Source organism: Octodon degus, unplaced genomic scaffold, assembly GCF_000260255.1.
Source record: "Octodon degus isolate 3935 unplaced genomic scaffold, OctDeg1.0 scaffold00056, whole genome shotgun sequence".
NCBI classification, from domain to species: Eukaryota; Metazoa; Chordata; class Mammalia; order Rodentia; family Octodontidae; genus Octodon; species Octodon degus.
In genome coordinates this window covers 10,747,339-10,763,099 of record NW_004524632.1, presented here as the reverse complement: position 1 = coordinate 10,763,099, position 15,761 = coordinate 10,747,339, and the positions used below count along the sequence as shown (strand labels likewise).

Here is a 15,761-nt window from a genome sequence, read left to right as displayed (position 1 = left end):
CCTCCTTCTTCTCTTCCCCCTCCTCCTCCTGCTCCTCCTCCCTAGCTCAGGCCCAGCCCTGCCCACCCAGAGCATGTGAGTGGTTTCCTAGCTGGCTCTGAGGACTACTGACTGGCCCCGGATGAGACTGAGACCAAGTGCGCGGCCTTTGGGATTGGTGGCACCTCTTTCCGACCCCCACACATGCATGCCACCCCAAACAGCAGTTGCTGCCACACCAAGGTCTCCAGCCCATAATGGCTTGGCCCTACTGGAAAGGAATAAATTGAGATCACAGTGGTCACCCTGCACTCTTAACTGCCCCGACACCTCAGCTCTGGACACATGGCCCTTGTGGTTGGTGGCTTGGGACATAAGTGTGAAATGGCTGCTGTCTCTGACTGAGCTGGAAGGTGGGTTTGGGTGTTTTTTTTTTTTTTTGTTACATGGCCAAAGTACAGACTGTGGACTGTGCCTTAATGAGGAGTAGCCTGGCCCGGACCAGGACTGAGCCTTGCTACCTGCAGCGGAGGAGGGAGGCCAGCGGCACAAGCCGTGGGCTTCTGCAGCACCTCGGCACTCTGGGCCACTTGAGCTGCCTTTGGCTGCTGCGGAGCAGAGCTGCAGGTTCTGCTTTCTGGTCGTCTGGCCTCCCTCTGGACAGTGACTAGTGTCAGATTCCGACAGCTTGCTGTTGTTTTTGAGAGGAGGTTTGGCGGGATAGTTCAGAAGTCCTGCCCCAGCCTCCTGGATTCTGGAAACACAGATGTGAGCTACTGTGCCTTGCTCTGGTTTCTATATATTTTTTTTTGTACCGGGAGTCAAACTCAGGACCTTGAGCTTGCCAGGCAGGTTCTGTGGTGCTGAGCTACATCCCTGGCACTGCCATAACTTTTTTTTTTTTATCTTCTGGAGAGAGGGTCTTGCTGTGCAGTTTAGGCTGGCCTTGAGCTCACTTTGTAGCCCAGGCTGGTCTCAAACTCGCAGCAAACATCCTGCCTCAGCCTCCCCAGTGCTGGGATGACAGGCATGTGCCACCACACCCAGCCCTACTGTAATGTTTTGAGCTAGACCCACGGTGCACTTATTTTCCTTTTTATTGGACAACAGCCACAAAAAGAAAGCCCTGTTTAGGGTCACCAGCTGCACCGCAACCGTCCAGCCGTGTGGGCTGGTCAGAGGCTGGTCAGCCTGGCTCTCGGTGTGGAGAGAGGGCATGTGCCTATGGAGTGTGGCACCGCGCTGTGCTGGGCCTCGTGCTCCGGGGGCACACTTGGAGCTGGAGCATGCACTGGGAGTCTGGGATGAGGCCCGCCAGCTTCCCAGAGCCGCTTCTCCCTCTGTGTGGGTGAACCTTCCGGCTCTGACTCTACAACAGGCTTTAGAAAAGTGAGGGAACCTGGGCCTGGGTGGTTGTGCAGCTTCTCCCGTTCAGAAATTACAGGGTCCCAGCAGGCAGACTGGCACTCCTCCACGGGCCCGGCTGGGGCTCCAGGTCTGGCAGCCTCTCCTCTGCCTCTCGGAACCAGTTGGCCTTTTTCTGGCTTTCCGCTGCAGGAGGAACAACTAGTGTTTTTAAATTGCGGGCTCTTAGAATTCTCCTTACTCGCTGTCCCCCGAGGGTTTTGGTGGCAGTGGTAGTAGGGTCTGTGTGTGCACCTCAGAGACAATCTCAGATTTGGACTTGGGCCGCTCCCCTCTGGCCTTCTGCTAACCGAGTGGGCCAGCCCAGCTGCTCACTGTCAGCTTCCTGGCCGGTGGGCTCCTCATGACATCTCTCTTCTCCTGCCTCTTCTGCCTCTGCCAGTCCACACGGGCCAGGCGCTTGCTGATAATCTTTGTGCAGTTACTCTCCTGGAAACCTTACAATCAGATTGCAGAAAAATGAAAGTAAAAGTGAGAGAGCACAGGGTCCTACTGCTGAGTAAGGGCTGGGAACCTCTGGAGCCAGCCTGGGAGACACACACGCGCGCACACTCACTTATCTGCTCTGGTTCTTCCCCAGAGCCTTCAGCTAGAAGCGGGAAGAATTCATCAGAGTTTACCAGGAACCAGAGCAAGGTCAGAAATGGACTCAGTCCCACCAGGCAGGAACTTATTAGAAAATCTTGTGACCCCCCCCTTGGGAAACTGAGGCAGTATGGTGGGGCAGAGGGCGCGGGGTAGAACTGTGGAGCCAGCCAGACCTGCACTCCGCCCACTCTACTCCTTCCCGAGTGCGTTACTTTGGGCTTGTCCCCTGACCTCCGAGAGCCTGTCCCTTCCAGGGCAGTAGAGCCTAAATACTGCTGGAATTGGAGACAGTGGGAAGGAGGCGCAGGAACCGGGCAGGTCTGCACAGGCCAGTGGGTGGGCCTAAGGGCGCCCTTGGGACTTGGGCACCGGGGCCCTTGCCTGTTGGCTTCTTTCATGCATCCTCTCATTTCTTGGATCTTGGGCAGAGCTGCTGTGGGCTGTGTCCCACTTCACAGAGGAGACTGCTTGACGGGCGCCTCCCGCTGCAGCCCACTTTCCAGGTAGCAGGCAGGTCTGTCTGCCTGGGTCCAAGTGCAGGTTCGCATGGTTGCAGCTGGCGAGGAAGCTGGGTGCCCGCGTGGTGGTAGCCGCAGGCTGCTCCGGGCTCCTGCCAGACTCCTGGGCTTGCATTTCCCCCCTTGGAACTTTTGTCGGAGCTCTTAGAGAAGCAGTGTGTCAGGTTGGGTTTAAAAATAAGAACTAGGATGTCCAAAGCCAAAAGTGGTGGCACACATCCCAGCAGTCAGGAGGCTGTGGCTGGCGCCCTACTACAACTTTGAGGCCAGCCTGGGCTATGTGGTGGGCCCTGCCTCAATAAATAAATAAACAAACAAACAAATACTGAGCTACCCAAAACCAGGCACAGTAGGTACAGGCCTGTAATCTCAGCATGCGGGTGGCGGAGGCAGGAGAATCATCCGGAGCTCAAGGCCAGCCTGAACTATATAATGAAACCTTGTCTCAAAACTCTAAAATAAATAAACAAATAAGAACTGTGTTGTCCACCTGGGCACAGGAGCGCCTGTCTGTCATCCCAGCGCTCCGGACGGTGAGGCAGGAGAATCGCTGTGAGTTTGCGGCCAGCCTGGGCTACATAGTGAGACACTGGCTCCAAAACAACACTATGCTGCCCAAAAATCAAGTGGCGGTGCTTTCCCGAGCCTTGGCGGGAGAGCGGGGTGGACGGTGCGGAAGTGGTCCGAAGGGGTCCTCTGCAGTCAGGAGAGGCTCTTTGCCAGTGTGTGGGACAGAACAGCCGCCAGAGCTGCACTCCCGTGCTCTGCCTGGCGGCCCGTGGGGCTCAGCTTGGAGGTCGCCGCTTCCTCTGGCGGCACTCCTTGCCCCGCGGAAGCCTGTCCATCCCTCCCTCTCTCCCTGGGCGCTCTCCCACCCTGTATCCCTGTTCTCTGCGCCCCCTTCTCTGGCTGTGAGCCCTTGTTGTGGCTCTGGCCAGGTTCCCAGCAGGCATGGACTGGAGCGTCCTGACCCTAGCTCCTCCGTGCGCTCCCGGAGCTCGTGTGTGGAGCCCCGGGTCCGCACTTTTGGCATCTCTAGTGCGTACCCTAGAAGTAGCTGGATGGAGAGCAGAGCAAAGGGAAGGTGGAAGCAAGGACTGCTGTGGGAACGCCGATTTCCAGAGGGAGGAGCGCAGACGGGGGGCGTGGTTCCGGCCTGCTGCCCGCCAGGACTGAGCACTGGAGCTCTCAGCCTGCAGTGCCTACCCGGGCTAGCACCCCGCAGGGCCCCCCTAGAGTTGGTGGGTGTGGTCTGTGGGTGCCCGAGCCTGCTGGGAGCTCTCTGGGTGGGGAGTGCAAGCGCAGCCCTGGGCTCTATCTGCAACAGCGGTGAAAGGAAGGAGAGGAGACCGAATCTACTACACGTGGGCCGGCTCCCCGGCCTCCCTGCGCGTGGTCAGCACACATATCTTCGAGTATGCACTTAGGAGAGCTGCCGTCGACCCTGGATTCCGGTGTTTTCAGACGTGTTAGCCAGGTGTCTCTTCAACAGCCTAAGTTGGCCTGGCCTGGTTTTCAGCACCATTACACACGATCTGTCACCAGCGCTTGCAGGGGAGGCCTGAGAAAAGAGTGGCGGTGCAGCCACGGCTGGCCTAAGTGGCCTCCAGTTGATGGCGGCCACAATCGCGTGGCCAAGTCATGCCTGGCCGGGGGTCTAACCCTGACCTCCCCCCTCTTGGGAAGTCTGTGTCCCTGGGGAGCCCGGGCTGGGGCACAGAGAGTTGAGCCTCGTCTCTGAGGTCCACTGATGACCTGAGCTATAAGCTGCACAAGACGTGCTCCCACGTTTGTCTGTTTAGCTTTCAGGCCCTTTTTATTTTATGTTATTTTTGATTTGTATTGGCCCATATCTGTAGATCATAGGGTTAGGTTCACAGTGGGCAATCGGTACACCTGCATAGTGCATCTCGGTTCTTTCCTTCTCCCTTCTCCACCCCGCATTTATTTACTCCATTCTTTGTGTAGAGTAGCGGATGACTCCTTTCTCTGATTGTGGATTGTTCCTGAGCAGCCCCCCCCACACACACACACCTAGGGGCGCTCGCTTGTGTTTTGGGCTGGGGGCGCCTTTGCTCTTTGGCCCTGCGAGGCGCTCTCAGGATATTTCCTGCCTGATCCCAGAGCCCGGCTTCTTCTCGAGGCTGCTGTGCATCCAGCCAACGTTCGCGTCTGCCCTGTGCTTCACACGGAGATCTGGGCACGGAAGGGTTGTTCCTCCCAGAGTCACTGGAGACACCGTGTGGGGTCAGGTGGCGCTGGCCCTGGCGCCGCTCCGCTCCTCCAGTTCCTCTGCCTGGTCCACGCAAGCAGGGCACACTTGGGGTTTACTTCTCAGTTTGCGGCACACCGGGACAAGGAGGGGGGCGCACGGAGGCCCCTGTCTCAGGGCTGAATTCCCGCCAAACCTGCCCGCGCTCTGGCTCTTCAGTTCCCTGAGCGTGCCCAGGTCTGTGCCCCCACTTTGGCTTCTGCCCCGAATGCACCCGTCTCACAGAGGGAGCTGCAGCCCCACCATGCTGCCACCTCTGGATGTGGGGCTGGAGGCTGAGTGGGCCACAGGCCTCCTGCCTCTGCTCCTAGCCCAGTGTGTCCCTTCAAGTGGCGTGGAGGAGGCTGGTCTCTCCAGCTGCCCTCCTGGTCCTCAGAGTGCTCAGAGCCACTGCCCGATTTCCAGTGTCACCACCTTTGCTGGCGTCGGAAGGAACTCATGTCCCATTCCTGAGTTTGGGGATGAAGGAGGTCCCTGGGCCTGCTGCCTGCAGCTCTGAGGTATGCGGTGAGGTGCTTGTCCCCACTCCTCAGGAACCCAGGCTGGCTGGCTGAGGCAGCTCTGGAAAGAGGCACCCTGACCAGCCTTCCCTTCTGGTGGGCCCCACCCTGTCATCCCAGGGCCCTCCAGTGGGCAGCAGGAGCTTCAGTGAGTCCCCACCACCCTAGCCACAGGGCACAGGGCTTGGCTGAAGCCATGTGGCCAGGCAAGTGGCACTGACCGAGGCCTTGTCAAGAAGCCGGTGCCCTTGCTGGCTGTGGCTCCCTTGGGGTAGGGTCCCCGGGGATGGGCCTCCTCATGCCTCATGGCCCTTCACGCCCATGCACACCTGTGGCCTGTGCTATAGGGGTGATGACAGAGGGGCCGCAGTGGCCCCCCGGGTTCTTGGCTTCTCACCTCTGAATTCTCCAAGGTTGGTCCCTACAGAACTCCCTGAAAAGGGGGCACCACAGAGGAAGCGTGATTTGTCTTTTGCAGTGTGGCCCCTCTGTCCCCCGAGCCCTCACCTGGTACTGTCCCGCATTTCATTCAGCTAAAGTGCAGAAGGAAAGACCACCCTGAAATGCTGTCTGTAGATGTCTGTGCTACTGCTGGGACAGCCAGAACTTTGACTTTGCGTGGTGGGTGACCTGGCCAAGGAGCCCACTGCAGGGGTCCACTGCAGTGTCCGTGGAGGAGGAGGGGAAGGGCAGCTGTTGGCAACCACTGCCACTGTGCACCACCACGGCATCCACAAGCTGCCAGCTTGAGTGACCGGGGACAGGTGTGCTGCCACCCCCAGTGACTTCTAGTGGACATTCTTGGAGGCCTGGACTGGGGCAACACAGTGGCAGCTGTCCTCACTCAGAGAGCTCCTCCTGGAGCAGGGATGCTGAGCCCTGCAGGGGTGAGGTGCCGGTCAGTAGGGTCCTATGGCACTCACTGCCCGGGGAGGGCCAGGCAGCTCTGGGGGCTAGCCGGTCCTTCCGGACCTCTCCTTAGTAAGAGGTGCCATGCCTGTCCCATTCACACTGTGCACCGGGGGCTTGTGCGAGGGAGAGGTGCAGGGCTAGAAAATCATCTTGGGATTCAGGGGCCTCCCAGAATGCCTAGACAGAGCACACCTGTAATCCCCGCACTTAGGAGGCTGAGGCACAAGGATCAGTTGTTGGAGTCTCCTCTGAGGACAGGCCGGGTCCCATGCACTGCGGAGAACACGGAAGGCTCGGAGCTTCGGGAGCGCCTGCCAGTGTCTCTCTCAAGGGTGGCTTCCACCTTGGACTTCTTGGCCTGAGCCCAAGGGACGAGCCACAGGAACTGGCTGTGCTGTCCTGGGTGGTGCCTAGGCGCGTGGCCTTGTGTCCTGGGCCTGCGCTCCTTGGCACCCATTGCAGGCCTGGGTGGGGGCTGGGGCTGGGTATCTGCGGACTCGGGTGGAGGGGCTGCAGCTCCCTGCTTTGGCCCTGAAGGGCGGAGGCTGGGCCTCAGCCCACTCACGGGAGCTGGGTGGGCAGGCATGGGTTCCGTCTCCAGGAGTCACTTTCTATGGCCAACTGCAGGCAGCGTCCGCCCTTCTGCTGCCGGTGCCTGTCACCTCCCTGCCCGCTGCCAGGCTAGAGCTGGGTGAGGTGCCCTGTGCTGACTCCCAGCGACTCTCCCTGCTCGTGGCCAGGCCTGGCCTGGCCATGGGAGGATACATGTCCCTGGTCCCATCCCTTCGCTCTCTATGGAGTCATGCATGAGCAGTGGAGAGGAGAAGCCTTGCACCGTAACCTGTACTCCAGAAAGCCTCAGCACCATGACTGAGTGCAAGCACGGAGGCATGAGCTTCGTGGTCTGCAGGAGGGGTGTGTGCGTGCGTGCATGCGCATGTGCGGCGTACCCGTGACCTCAGCCCCTCCTCAGTCAGCGTAGCAAGGCCATCTGAGCTGCTGGTGCCAGGCGAGCCCTATGCCAGCTGAGCTGCACCTCCATCTTTTGGCTGTTACTAAAAACATCTGAATCTCTGCGAGCTGCAGAGAAGCCGAAGATGAACGCAGGAGAGCTAGACCGGCTTCTTAACCACTTCCAAGCTTTAATTTCACATTGTTATGTGCGAAACCCCACATCAGCAGCAGCTTTGTCCTTGCTACCAATGTGTCACTTTCACGTTTGAGGGCAGGGTTGAATGCAAGTGTCCAGATGTGAACAGCTAGGGCGGGGCAGTTTGCTTTCGTGAGCAGCTGTGGAGTGAGCCGGCCCACAGCAGCACGTTTGGGCTGCAGTGGGAGCTTGTGCTTCTTCCCTGTGAGCCTGCCTTGTCAGCGCAGGCGGGAGTCCCCTCAGAGGCGGCCTCACCTCTCTGGGCTGAGGGTCTCCATGGCTGGCAGGGAGCTGGCCGAGTGAATCTGCGTGGGGGCTGTGCCGCTCACTGCCTACTTGTGTGACCCCGGGCGGTGACCTCCTGGCCCCGCTTCCATTGTACCTGGCCACGCAGGGCTGGGCCCTGGCTGCCTGATGGCTCGCCTGGTAGGGGCCTCTCCGGAAACCTCCACCTGCCACGCTGCACAAGCTGTCATCCAATCTTCACAGCCACCCAGGGCAATAAGTATGAAAAGTTCCAGTTTGTAGATAAGGAGCCAGGCTGCTGATGGCTGCTGATAGCATCAGCGTGTGACTAGGCCAAGGTCACAGCTGGATTGCCTCGTAGCCCCCAGCATCCTGGCCACACTGGGGAGGCCCAGCCGCTCCCTTGTTCTGGCCCATGACCAGCATGAAGCGGGCAGCGCTGCCCTGAGGCTCAGCTCCTTCCTGTGCGTCAGGGGCCCAGGGGCCTCCCTAACCTACTGTGCAGCTGCCCAGGCTTCCGCTCTTAGACAGCCTTTGAACCTGGTCACCTTGCTGCTGTGACCCCAGGGCTGCCGCCAGCCCCACCCCACAGCCTAGGTCCTGTCGCCCGCTGTCTGGCAGTGCCGCTATGCACACGAAGTCTGCAGGCAAACAGGAAGCCCAAGAGACCAGTCAGCAGAACTCACCGGCTCCTTGGGAAGTCCACAGAGGCAGCTGGAGTTGGAGAGGGGGCCTGCCCCGGGGGACAGGACGCTACAGTAACACCTGGGGGCTCAGCGTGACCCCATGTCATCCTGTGGCCCCAGTTCTAGCTCTTGGAGTCCCAGGTCCAGCCCATCAGGTCCCCAGAGTCACTCATAGACGTGTGCCAAGGACACAGAGACTGCTGCTACTGGGTCCAGCTGTTCTCATACCCTGGGTGCTGCAGTGTGGCCACCCAGGAGGAGCAGACCCCATGTTTTGGCCTCCCACCTGACCCCATGCTTCCTGAGCACAAGGTGGTGAGGAGCTCAGGGTCCCTCTGCAGAGCATTGGGGGACATGCGGAACAGGGCACCCCACGTCCTGGCACTGCTATAGAATCCAGGAGGCTGGGTAGGCTCCAGTTTGGAGGAGGGGAAGTGAGATTGTTGTGTCTGTCCTAGGCAGCTCTGGACTCCGTGGTGACTTGGTGCCTCCTGAAAGCCTCTGACCCCGCCAGGTTCTCTGGGAGCCAGTGCCTCTGCTCGCCAGCCGTGGGGGTCCTCAGCGGCCTCCTCGGTCTGCAGTCTGGCAGAGCCCCTTTCCTGGTGTGTACCCTCTGGGCAGGGCTCGCAGCTGGCCCAAGGGTCCTAGGAAGGTTCGCTGCTATTTGCTTCTGCTTCTCCAGCCTTAGGGGGGCATTACTAACCTTGGGGTGTCCATCCTTGTGGGAACCCAAGGGTCCCATGCAGGCAGCTTCCGTGGGGCGGCCCTGAAGGGATAGAGGCATGAGTCTGGTGGTGCAATGCCCATTTGTGTACAGAGTGTCAATTGCTTGTCTGAAGGTAGGGAGTAGTTTATGCTTAGGTCTCGGAGTTGACGTTTGTAGTCAGGTGCTCAGCAAATGCTAACGGGCTTCGAAAGCCATTCCTGTGGGTCAGCGCTGAATTCCTAGAACTCAGGGTGTTGAGAGGAAGCCCGGCAACCGGGCAGTCGGCACAGTGGCTGCCTGGCTGGCAGAGCAGTGCCTTGCCTGGCATACTGAAGCGCCCCCACTTCCTTCCTTGTCCTCTGGGGTGAGGGCGGCCCGTTTCACAGCCCTTTGCTCTGGTGCTGTCCCTGGAGGAAATCCTTGCTCCTGGCCAGTGACTCACTCTTCCTGACATGCTGCTGTAGGCCGGGATGATGGCTCTGCGCCTTACCCATGGCGTCCTCCATGTCCTGCCGCAGGGCGGCCCGCTCTTGCTGGGGGCAGCTCCGGCTCGTGGGTGCCTTGAGTAGCCGCCACCTGGGTCCCTGCTGCTGGAGTGCTGCTTTGGTACCTCCAGCAGTCCCCAGGACTGAGATGCAGGCACGAGGGCACAGGCCTCAGCCGCCGCCGCCGCCGCCTCCCCCTCCATCATGCCCTGGCTCCCCCACATCTGCCGTGAAGGGGGATGGGAGAGCTGGCGCCCATGCGTTTAGCTGCTTGTCCACTGTGCGTGGAGCCCCTTGGGGTGCACCCCGCGCTGGTCTGTTCTGTGTGTGCAGTTTCTGCCCCTCAGAGAGGTAGCTGGCTGGATTCCCGCCACAGAGTATGTGCCAAGGGGCTTCTCTCATCCTGGGCTTCCACACCAAGAGGCCGCTGTGCTGGGGCCTCACTGCAGGTGCATGGCTGTTGCCCTAAATCCTAGTACCTTCCTGGGCTTTTATTTTCAAGATGGGGTCTTGCTGTGTAGCTCAGGTTGGCCTCACACTACATCCTCCTGCCTCAGCCTCCTGTGTGCTGGGATCGCAGTGTGCACTGTGTGCTGACCCAAGAGCCTGTGGGTGCTATTTGAGGGGCGCTCTGTCCATGCCGCCCCTGTTGGTACCCGGGAGGGAGCGTGTGGGCGCGTGCTAGGCAGCCGGCACTTCCCCGGAACCCGGAGCCTGCGCTGCGCGGGTGGCCAGCCAGCTGTCCATGCAGCTCAGTGAGGCTGACCCGCCCTGTCCCTGCAGTTGGAGGCCCTTCCCCACCAAGTGCCTCTCCTCGAAGCACCGGCCCCTGCCTCACGCTCCCAGGGACCACGACAGCCAGCCGCACAGGCCATGGCGGGTCGGGGAGGCACAGCTCGCCCCAACGGACCGGCCACGGGGAACAAGATCTGCCAGTTCAAGCTCGTCCTACTGGGGGAGTCAGCGGTGGGCAAGTCCAGCCTTGTGCTCCGCTTTGTCAAGGGCCAGTTCCACGAGTACCAGGAGAGCACCATCGGAGGTGAGCGGCCAGGGGATGCAGAGGGGATTGGGAGGCAGCTGTGATGGCCGGTGCCTGTGCATCTCAGCAGAGGCCATGAGGCAGAGCTAGGGCCAGCCTGGGGCTCCAGTCACCTCCTCTGTGCACATGGCACAAACATCTGCATCAGCAGTCCTCCTGCTTCCTCCACGCCTGCCCAGTCCATAGCTGACAGGAAGTGGAGCAAATGGGGGCAGCCTGCTCAGGAGAGCTGAGTCAGGCACAGGGGATCCCAGCTGACTGTCATAGCTCTAGCCCCTGCTGGGGCACTGGCCCTGTGCCCCATGTTCCCATCTCAGACCCATGGTCCCTGAAGGTCCAAGTTCAAGGTGACCACACAGGATGGGGCCGGCCAGAGCTGAGGGCAGGCGAGCCAGTGGAGTGTCTGGAGCCTGGGGTGGTGTCCCCAGGAGAGTAAAGGTCAGGGATGCTGTGTGTTGCTCTGCGGGTGGCAGAGTCGGGCCCTCAGTCTTGGTTTCCCAGCATGAACCCCTTCCGGTGGTTTTTTGGGGGCCCTGACCTGTATGTGCCCGTGGCCCCCTCCGCAGCGGCCTTCCTCACACAGACGGTCTGCCTGGACGACACGACGGTTAAGTTTGAGATCTGGGACACAGCTGGCCAGGAGCGGTACCACAGCCTGGCACCCATGTACTACCGGGGCGCCCAAGCAGCCATCGTGGTCTACGACATCACCAACACGGTGCGACCCCCTCCGGGGCTGGGGTGGGTCCCAGCCTGTCTGCTGGGAGCAGCTGTTGGGAGCCCGGGCACCGTCCCCAAGCCCCGCCCCGCGCAGGCGCCCCGCCCCTGACCCTGGCCTCTCTTCTCAGGACACCTTCGCGCGGGCCAAGAACTGGGTGAAGGAGCTGCAGCGGCAGGCGAGCCCCAACATCGTCATTGCCCTGGCAGGGAACAAGGCCGACCTGGCCAGCAAGCGGGCTGTGGAGTTCCAGGTAGACACAGCGGGCGCCAGGGCAGAGCTGCCCCTTTCCCTGACTCGGGGGTGAGCTGCACATGGCAGGCCTCAGTGTAGTTTTTTTTAAAAACTGGGTTTTAAGCCCAGAAGCGCTTGTCTTCAGGACTGTCCAGGAAGGTGCGGAGCATGGGTTCAGGCCTCACTGGCCGAGACCCAGCCTCTGCCTGAAGCCCTGTCCACCTCTGCGGCATGGGACCCCCCGGCCTGGGCACAGTATCGCTGTCTGTCCAGGCCGCATGGTTGCAAGCAGTGGCGCCAGCGTTGGGTATGCAAGTGTGCGTGCGTGAGGCAGCTTCCCAGGAGAGCCTCGGGGGCAGGAAGGGGGTGCGGGGACGCCGGGGGGCCTCAGCTGCTGCTCTGGAAGTTGAGAGGAGAGGAGGCCCAGGTCTGAGGCCCAGCAGGCACCAGGGTGCGTGTGGGGAAGGCTCAGTGGTTGGGCTTAGGGCTACCCACACCGTCCCCCTTCTGCCAGGAAGCACAAGCCTATGCCGAGGACAACAGCCTGCTGTTCATGGAGACATCTGCCAAGACCGCCATGAACGTGAACGAGATTTTCATGGCTATCGGTGAGTGGCCCTCGTCCTGGGCAGCGTGTGGGGCCCCTTCACCTGGGACTCCTATGTGGACAGCACGGATGTCCCCACATCTGAGCCGAGAGCAGGGCCACTCATCCTGAATTGCACTGAGCCAGGCCAGAGTCAGCCCTCTTATCCTGGCCTCCCCTTCTTAGCATCTTCTCACTCTCCCCGGTTCCAGGTTCAAATCCTGACCTTATCACTTATAGTTTTGAGGTTCTAGGTGAGGCGCTCAGGCTGTGCCCAGCTTCTGTGTCATGGTCCCCAGAGGGGTGGTGAAGGCCTGCTCCACCCACGGGAGAAGCCCACAAACTCCTTTTCCGTCTCCCACAGCAAAAAAGCTGCCTAAGAATGAGCCCCAGAACGCAGCAGGCGCGCCGGGCCGGAGCCGAGGCGTGGACCTGCAGGAGAGCAGCCCAGCCAGCCGGGGCCAGTGCTGCAGCAACTGAGCCCCCGCCAGCACCAGACCCCAGCCACGACCACCAGAGTCCACGCTGGCCAGCCGCACCTAACGCCGCCTTGGGCTGCGGGGCTGGAGGCTCGTGGTTTCTCTGTCTGACTCTGACCCTGGGCTGGGGAATTGTTCCACCTGCACCTTCTGTACAAATACTAATTCGATTTTAAGTCTTAAGTCACTTTTTTAATATATATGGTCTCTGCTCTTCCCACTGCCCCTTCCTGCTGCTCTGCTGCTGGTCCTTTGCAGGAATAGCCCATGCTCCTGTGCCCGCCTCGTCCACGGACAGCGGGAACAGCGACACCTCTGTATCTTCTTGCTGGAAGGCAGATTCGGAGCACCCAGGCCTCACTTTGTCAGGAGTGGCCCTACCCAGGACAGTGGGCCAGCCCTGGGCCGTGGAAGGGATCCAGCCCCTGGGCCCGGCCAGCTGGGGGCAGGAGGGGACCACGGCATTACTGCAGTGTCCTTGTGACAGCCACACCCATGGCCCAGACGTCCCCCTCGGTCACTCTGGCCTCTGCTCTGAGCTCTGTTCTGACCAAATCACGATGAGTATTGGGGGTAGGGGACACAGCAGGGATGGAACCAACTTTTCTGTGTTTTGTATTGTATGTTTCTTCACATGTAACCAATCAGTATCTTGTCAATATAGTCAGCCGGTCCATGGACCTCACCCTCGTCTTCTGTCTTTCTCTGGCAGAGTTTGCCAGACTTCGGCCTCTCTGCGTCACCAGAGCTACTCTAAAGCCTACCACCACATCTCCGGGAGCAAAAGCTCTCCCTGTCCCGGATGCTGGTAGTCGTGGTAACTGGGAGCCATGGCGTCTACAGCCCTGCTAGGCACCTATCTGGGGCCAGCCACACTTGAAGTCAGGGGGCTCGCCCTTGCCTCTTCCCCACCCTGCCCCTGCCAGCTTAGGTTGAGGGATGTGGGGTGTAGATCGCTGGGCTCCGGGGCACCAGAAAGGATGTCCATGGGATTTGTTTTTCAGAGTTCTGTATTTTTTAGATAGGGTCTCACTTTAGCTCTGGCTGGCTGCAGACTCACAGTGATCCTGCTGCCCTCAGCCTGCAGAGTGCTGGGACAGCAGGTGTGGGCCGCCACGCCCAGCCGCCCGTAGGGTGGGTTGGTCTGTACCAGGCCTCCCCGACCTCTTCCGGAATGGCGCCTCCTCACGAGGCCAAGTCTGCACTGCTTCCTCAGCTCCCTCCAGGCAGCTGGAGCAGTTCCTCTTATTCCTCCAGCTTGGTCTCTGCGACAGGTGACAAGTGGGCCCTCCCTACACTGCTGCCCCCTGCTGGAGCCACCGCAGGCCAGAGGCCACACCATCCCAGTTTCTGACTCTGGGGGAGGCCTTGCTTGGCCTTGGGGTGCCTATTCTGCCTCCACCCTTTTCTGCTGGGGGGACATTTGGGCGTGAGCCCAGGACGCCACCTCCCCGCCACTTGTTCCTGTTCTAAGACAAAGTCTCGCAGAGCTGCCTGTGCTGGCCTTACACTCGTGACGCTCCCGCACAGCCTGTGGCCGGGATTCAGGTGTGCGCCGCAGCCCGGCCCCAGAAGACAGTGACACAGGCTGCTGCACACTCGTTTATTGGCTTAGGCGGTGCTGGGGCCCTTCTTCGATCCCTGGCGGCTGAGGCTCCTGGACGGGCCGGGCGGGGATTCAAGCAGAGGCGGCGGTCTGCATGGGCCTCGCACCCACAGCTGGCCGGAGGGAGTCAGGCAGCAGGTGGCGGCGGCGGGGTCCAGGTCCCCAGGTAGCTGCATCTGGCGGTACACCTTCTGCTTCAGGGAGTAGCTGCCCCCACGTGGATCGCGGTGCTCCTCTCGCCGCTGGCCGGTGACCACCAGGTTCTGCCCATCCACCCGCACCTGCAGATCTTCGGGGGCAAAGCCGTGGGCGTCCATCTTCATCTGGAAGCCCTGGGCGTTGCCGGTGTCCGGAGCTGCCGCCGGGGTGTCCCTGAGCAGCCGCACGGGCAGCGTGGACCCCCGGTCTGGCTCTGCGAGGGCCACGCCAGGGCCGGGGGACGCCACCCCACGGTCGTTAGAAACGCTGCCCTCGACGCGCCGCATCAGAGGGCGCAACTGTGGGCGGGTGGGAACAGTGCGCGAGGCAGGGGGAGTCTGCGGGACCCCGCACCGCTGGCGCCAGGAGGCGGGGCCTCGCGCGCGCGCACGCACGCACGCACGCACGCTCAGGCGGAGCCCGGCGGGCGCGGGGTGGCAAGTGCGGGTCTTGCAGGTCCCAGACCGGACGGTGTCACCGCAGAGCGGGACTGGATCTGAGAGCCCGGGAGCGGCCGCAGGCCCATTTCACCTTCTTCGCGCTCTGCTTGGCTCAGCTGGAGGTGCAGAGGAGTGCCTCAGTGTCCCGAAGCCAGCAAGGGAGGAGGCTGTTTGCTACAATTCCTCCCCCATGGTGGGGCTTGAACCTAGGGCCTTTGCGCTGTTAACTCGCCAGCCTTTTCAGCTCAAGTTTGGCGATCCTCTTGACCCAGCCTCCCAGAGTGCTAGGATGACTAGCGGGCTCCACCGCGCCCAGGAGCAGGTGTGCTGCATTTAAATCTCAACCTCAAGGACCGGGGAGATGGCTCAGCAGAATAAGCACTTGCCTGGCAAGCGCAAGGGCCTGAGTTCAATCCCCAGTTCCGCCAAAAAAATCAATCAACCAGTCTCAACCGCAGAGACAGCTCTCCCTCCTCAGCCTCGAGGGGCACAACCTTTGTGGGGCAAATGGCTGGGCAACACCAGCCTTGTGCGTCGGCCCTTGGGCTTGGATGAAGAGGCCCTCTAGGCCCCTCAAATCTTACGTTCAGAGATGCTGTCAGCAATTGTGACTCTCCTGGCCACCATCAAGAAAGATTAGAAGGAGCCGGGGAGATGGCTCAGCGAGGTCATCCCAGTATTCTGGAGAGGCGGAGTCAGGAGGATAGTACGTTCAAACCCAACCTGACCAATCTAGCAATTTAGTGAGCCCTTCCTTCTCAAAAAATGGAAAAGAATGGGGATGCCGCTTAATGGAAAGGCCTGGGTGAAAGAACTGGCCTCGAAGAAGGGCACTTAAGCTGCGGCCTCCCAGGCGGAACCCTCTGGAAGTCCGAGCGGAAGACTGCGACTCCCGGCGTGCACCGCGCGGCGCCTGCGCACTGCGCCCGCGCCCATGCGGCCCTAGGCTGAGCGCGGCGCCCGCTGCGGGCTGCCATGGCGGACCCAGCCCCGG

General features: G+C 60.9%; 3 protein-coding genes across 3 annotated transcripts in view; 1 reads left to right on the top strand and 2 right to left on the bottom strand.

Annotated features, from left to right (window-relative positions):
* LOC111817366 overlaps positions 1-9,670 on the bottom strand; it is an 11,736-nt gene extending 2,066 nt beyond the window's left edge. Inside the window, exons 1-5 of the mRNA XM_023718137.1 lie at positions 9,593-9,670; positions 9,425-9,515; positions 8,139-8,231; positions 1,961-1,993; positions 1,720-1,841 (exon numbers count right to left, since the gene is read on the bottom strand). Coding sequence (XP_023573905.1) covers positions 1,720-1,841; positions 1,961-1,993; positions 8,139-8,231; positions 9,425-9,515; positions 9,593-9,670 — 417 coding nt within the window. The remainder of the gene's footprint in view (positions 1-1,719; positions 1,842-1,960; positions 1,994-8,138; positions 8,232-9,424; positions 9,516-9,592) is intronic.
* The window catches only part of Rab5c (RAB5C, member RAS oncogene family), a 14,473-nt gene extending 1,265 nt beyond the window's left edge, over positions 1-13,208 (top strand). The window contains exons 2-6 of the mRNA XM_004633773.2: positions 10,251-10,506; positions 11,073-11,224; positions 11,355-11,477; positions 11,973-12,066; positions 12,409-13,208. Coding sequence (XP_004633830.1) covers positions 10,341-10,506; positions 11,073-11,224; positions 11,355-11,477; positions 11,973-12,066; positions 12,409-12,524 — 651 coding nt within the window. The 5' untranslated portion in view covers positions 10,251-10,340 and the 3' untranslated portion in view covers positions 12,525-13,208. The remainder of the gene's footprint in view (positions 1-10,250; positions 10,507-11,072; positions 11,225-11,354; positions 11,478-11,972; positions 12,067-12,408) is intronic.
* A 911-nt stretch (positions 13,209-14,119) lies between these two features.
* Positions 14,120-14,650, bottom strand: Hspb9 (heat shock protein family B (small) member 9). Its single transcript, XM_004633907.2, has one exon. It carries the CDS (start codon positions 14,612-14,614, stop codon positions 14,135-14,137), a length of 480 nt encoding a protein of 159 aa, XP_004633964.1. The 5' UTR covers positions 14,615-14,650; the 3' UTR covers positions 14,120-14,134.
* Between the last annotated feature and the right edge of the window lie 1,111 nt (positions 14,651-15,761).

Coding starts and splice junctions, on each gene's coding strand:
- Hspb9 (XM_004633907.2), bottom strand. CDS start 14,614: ATGCGGCGCGTCGAGGGCAGCGTTTCTAACGACCGTGGGGTGGCGTCC.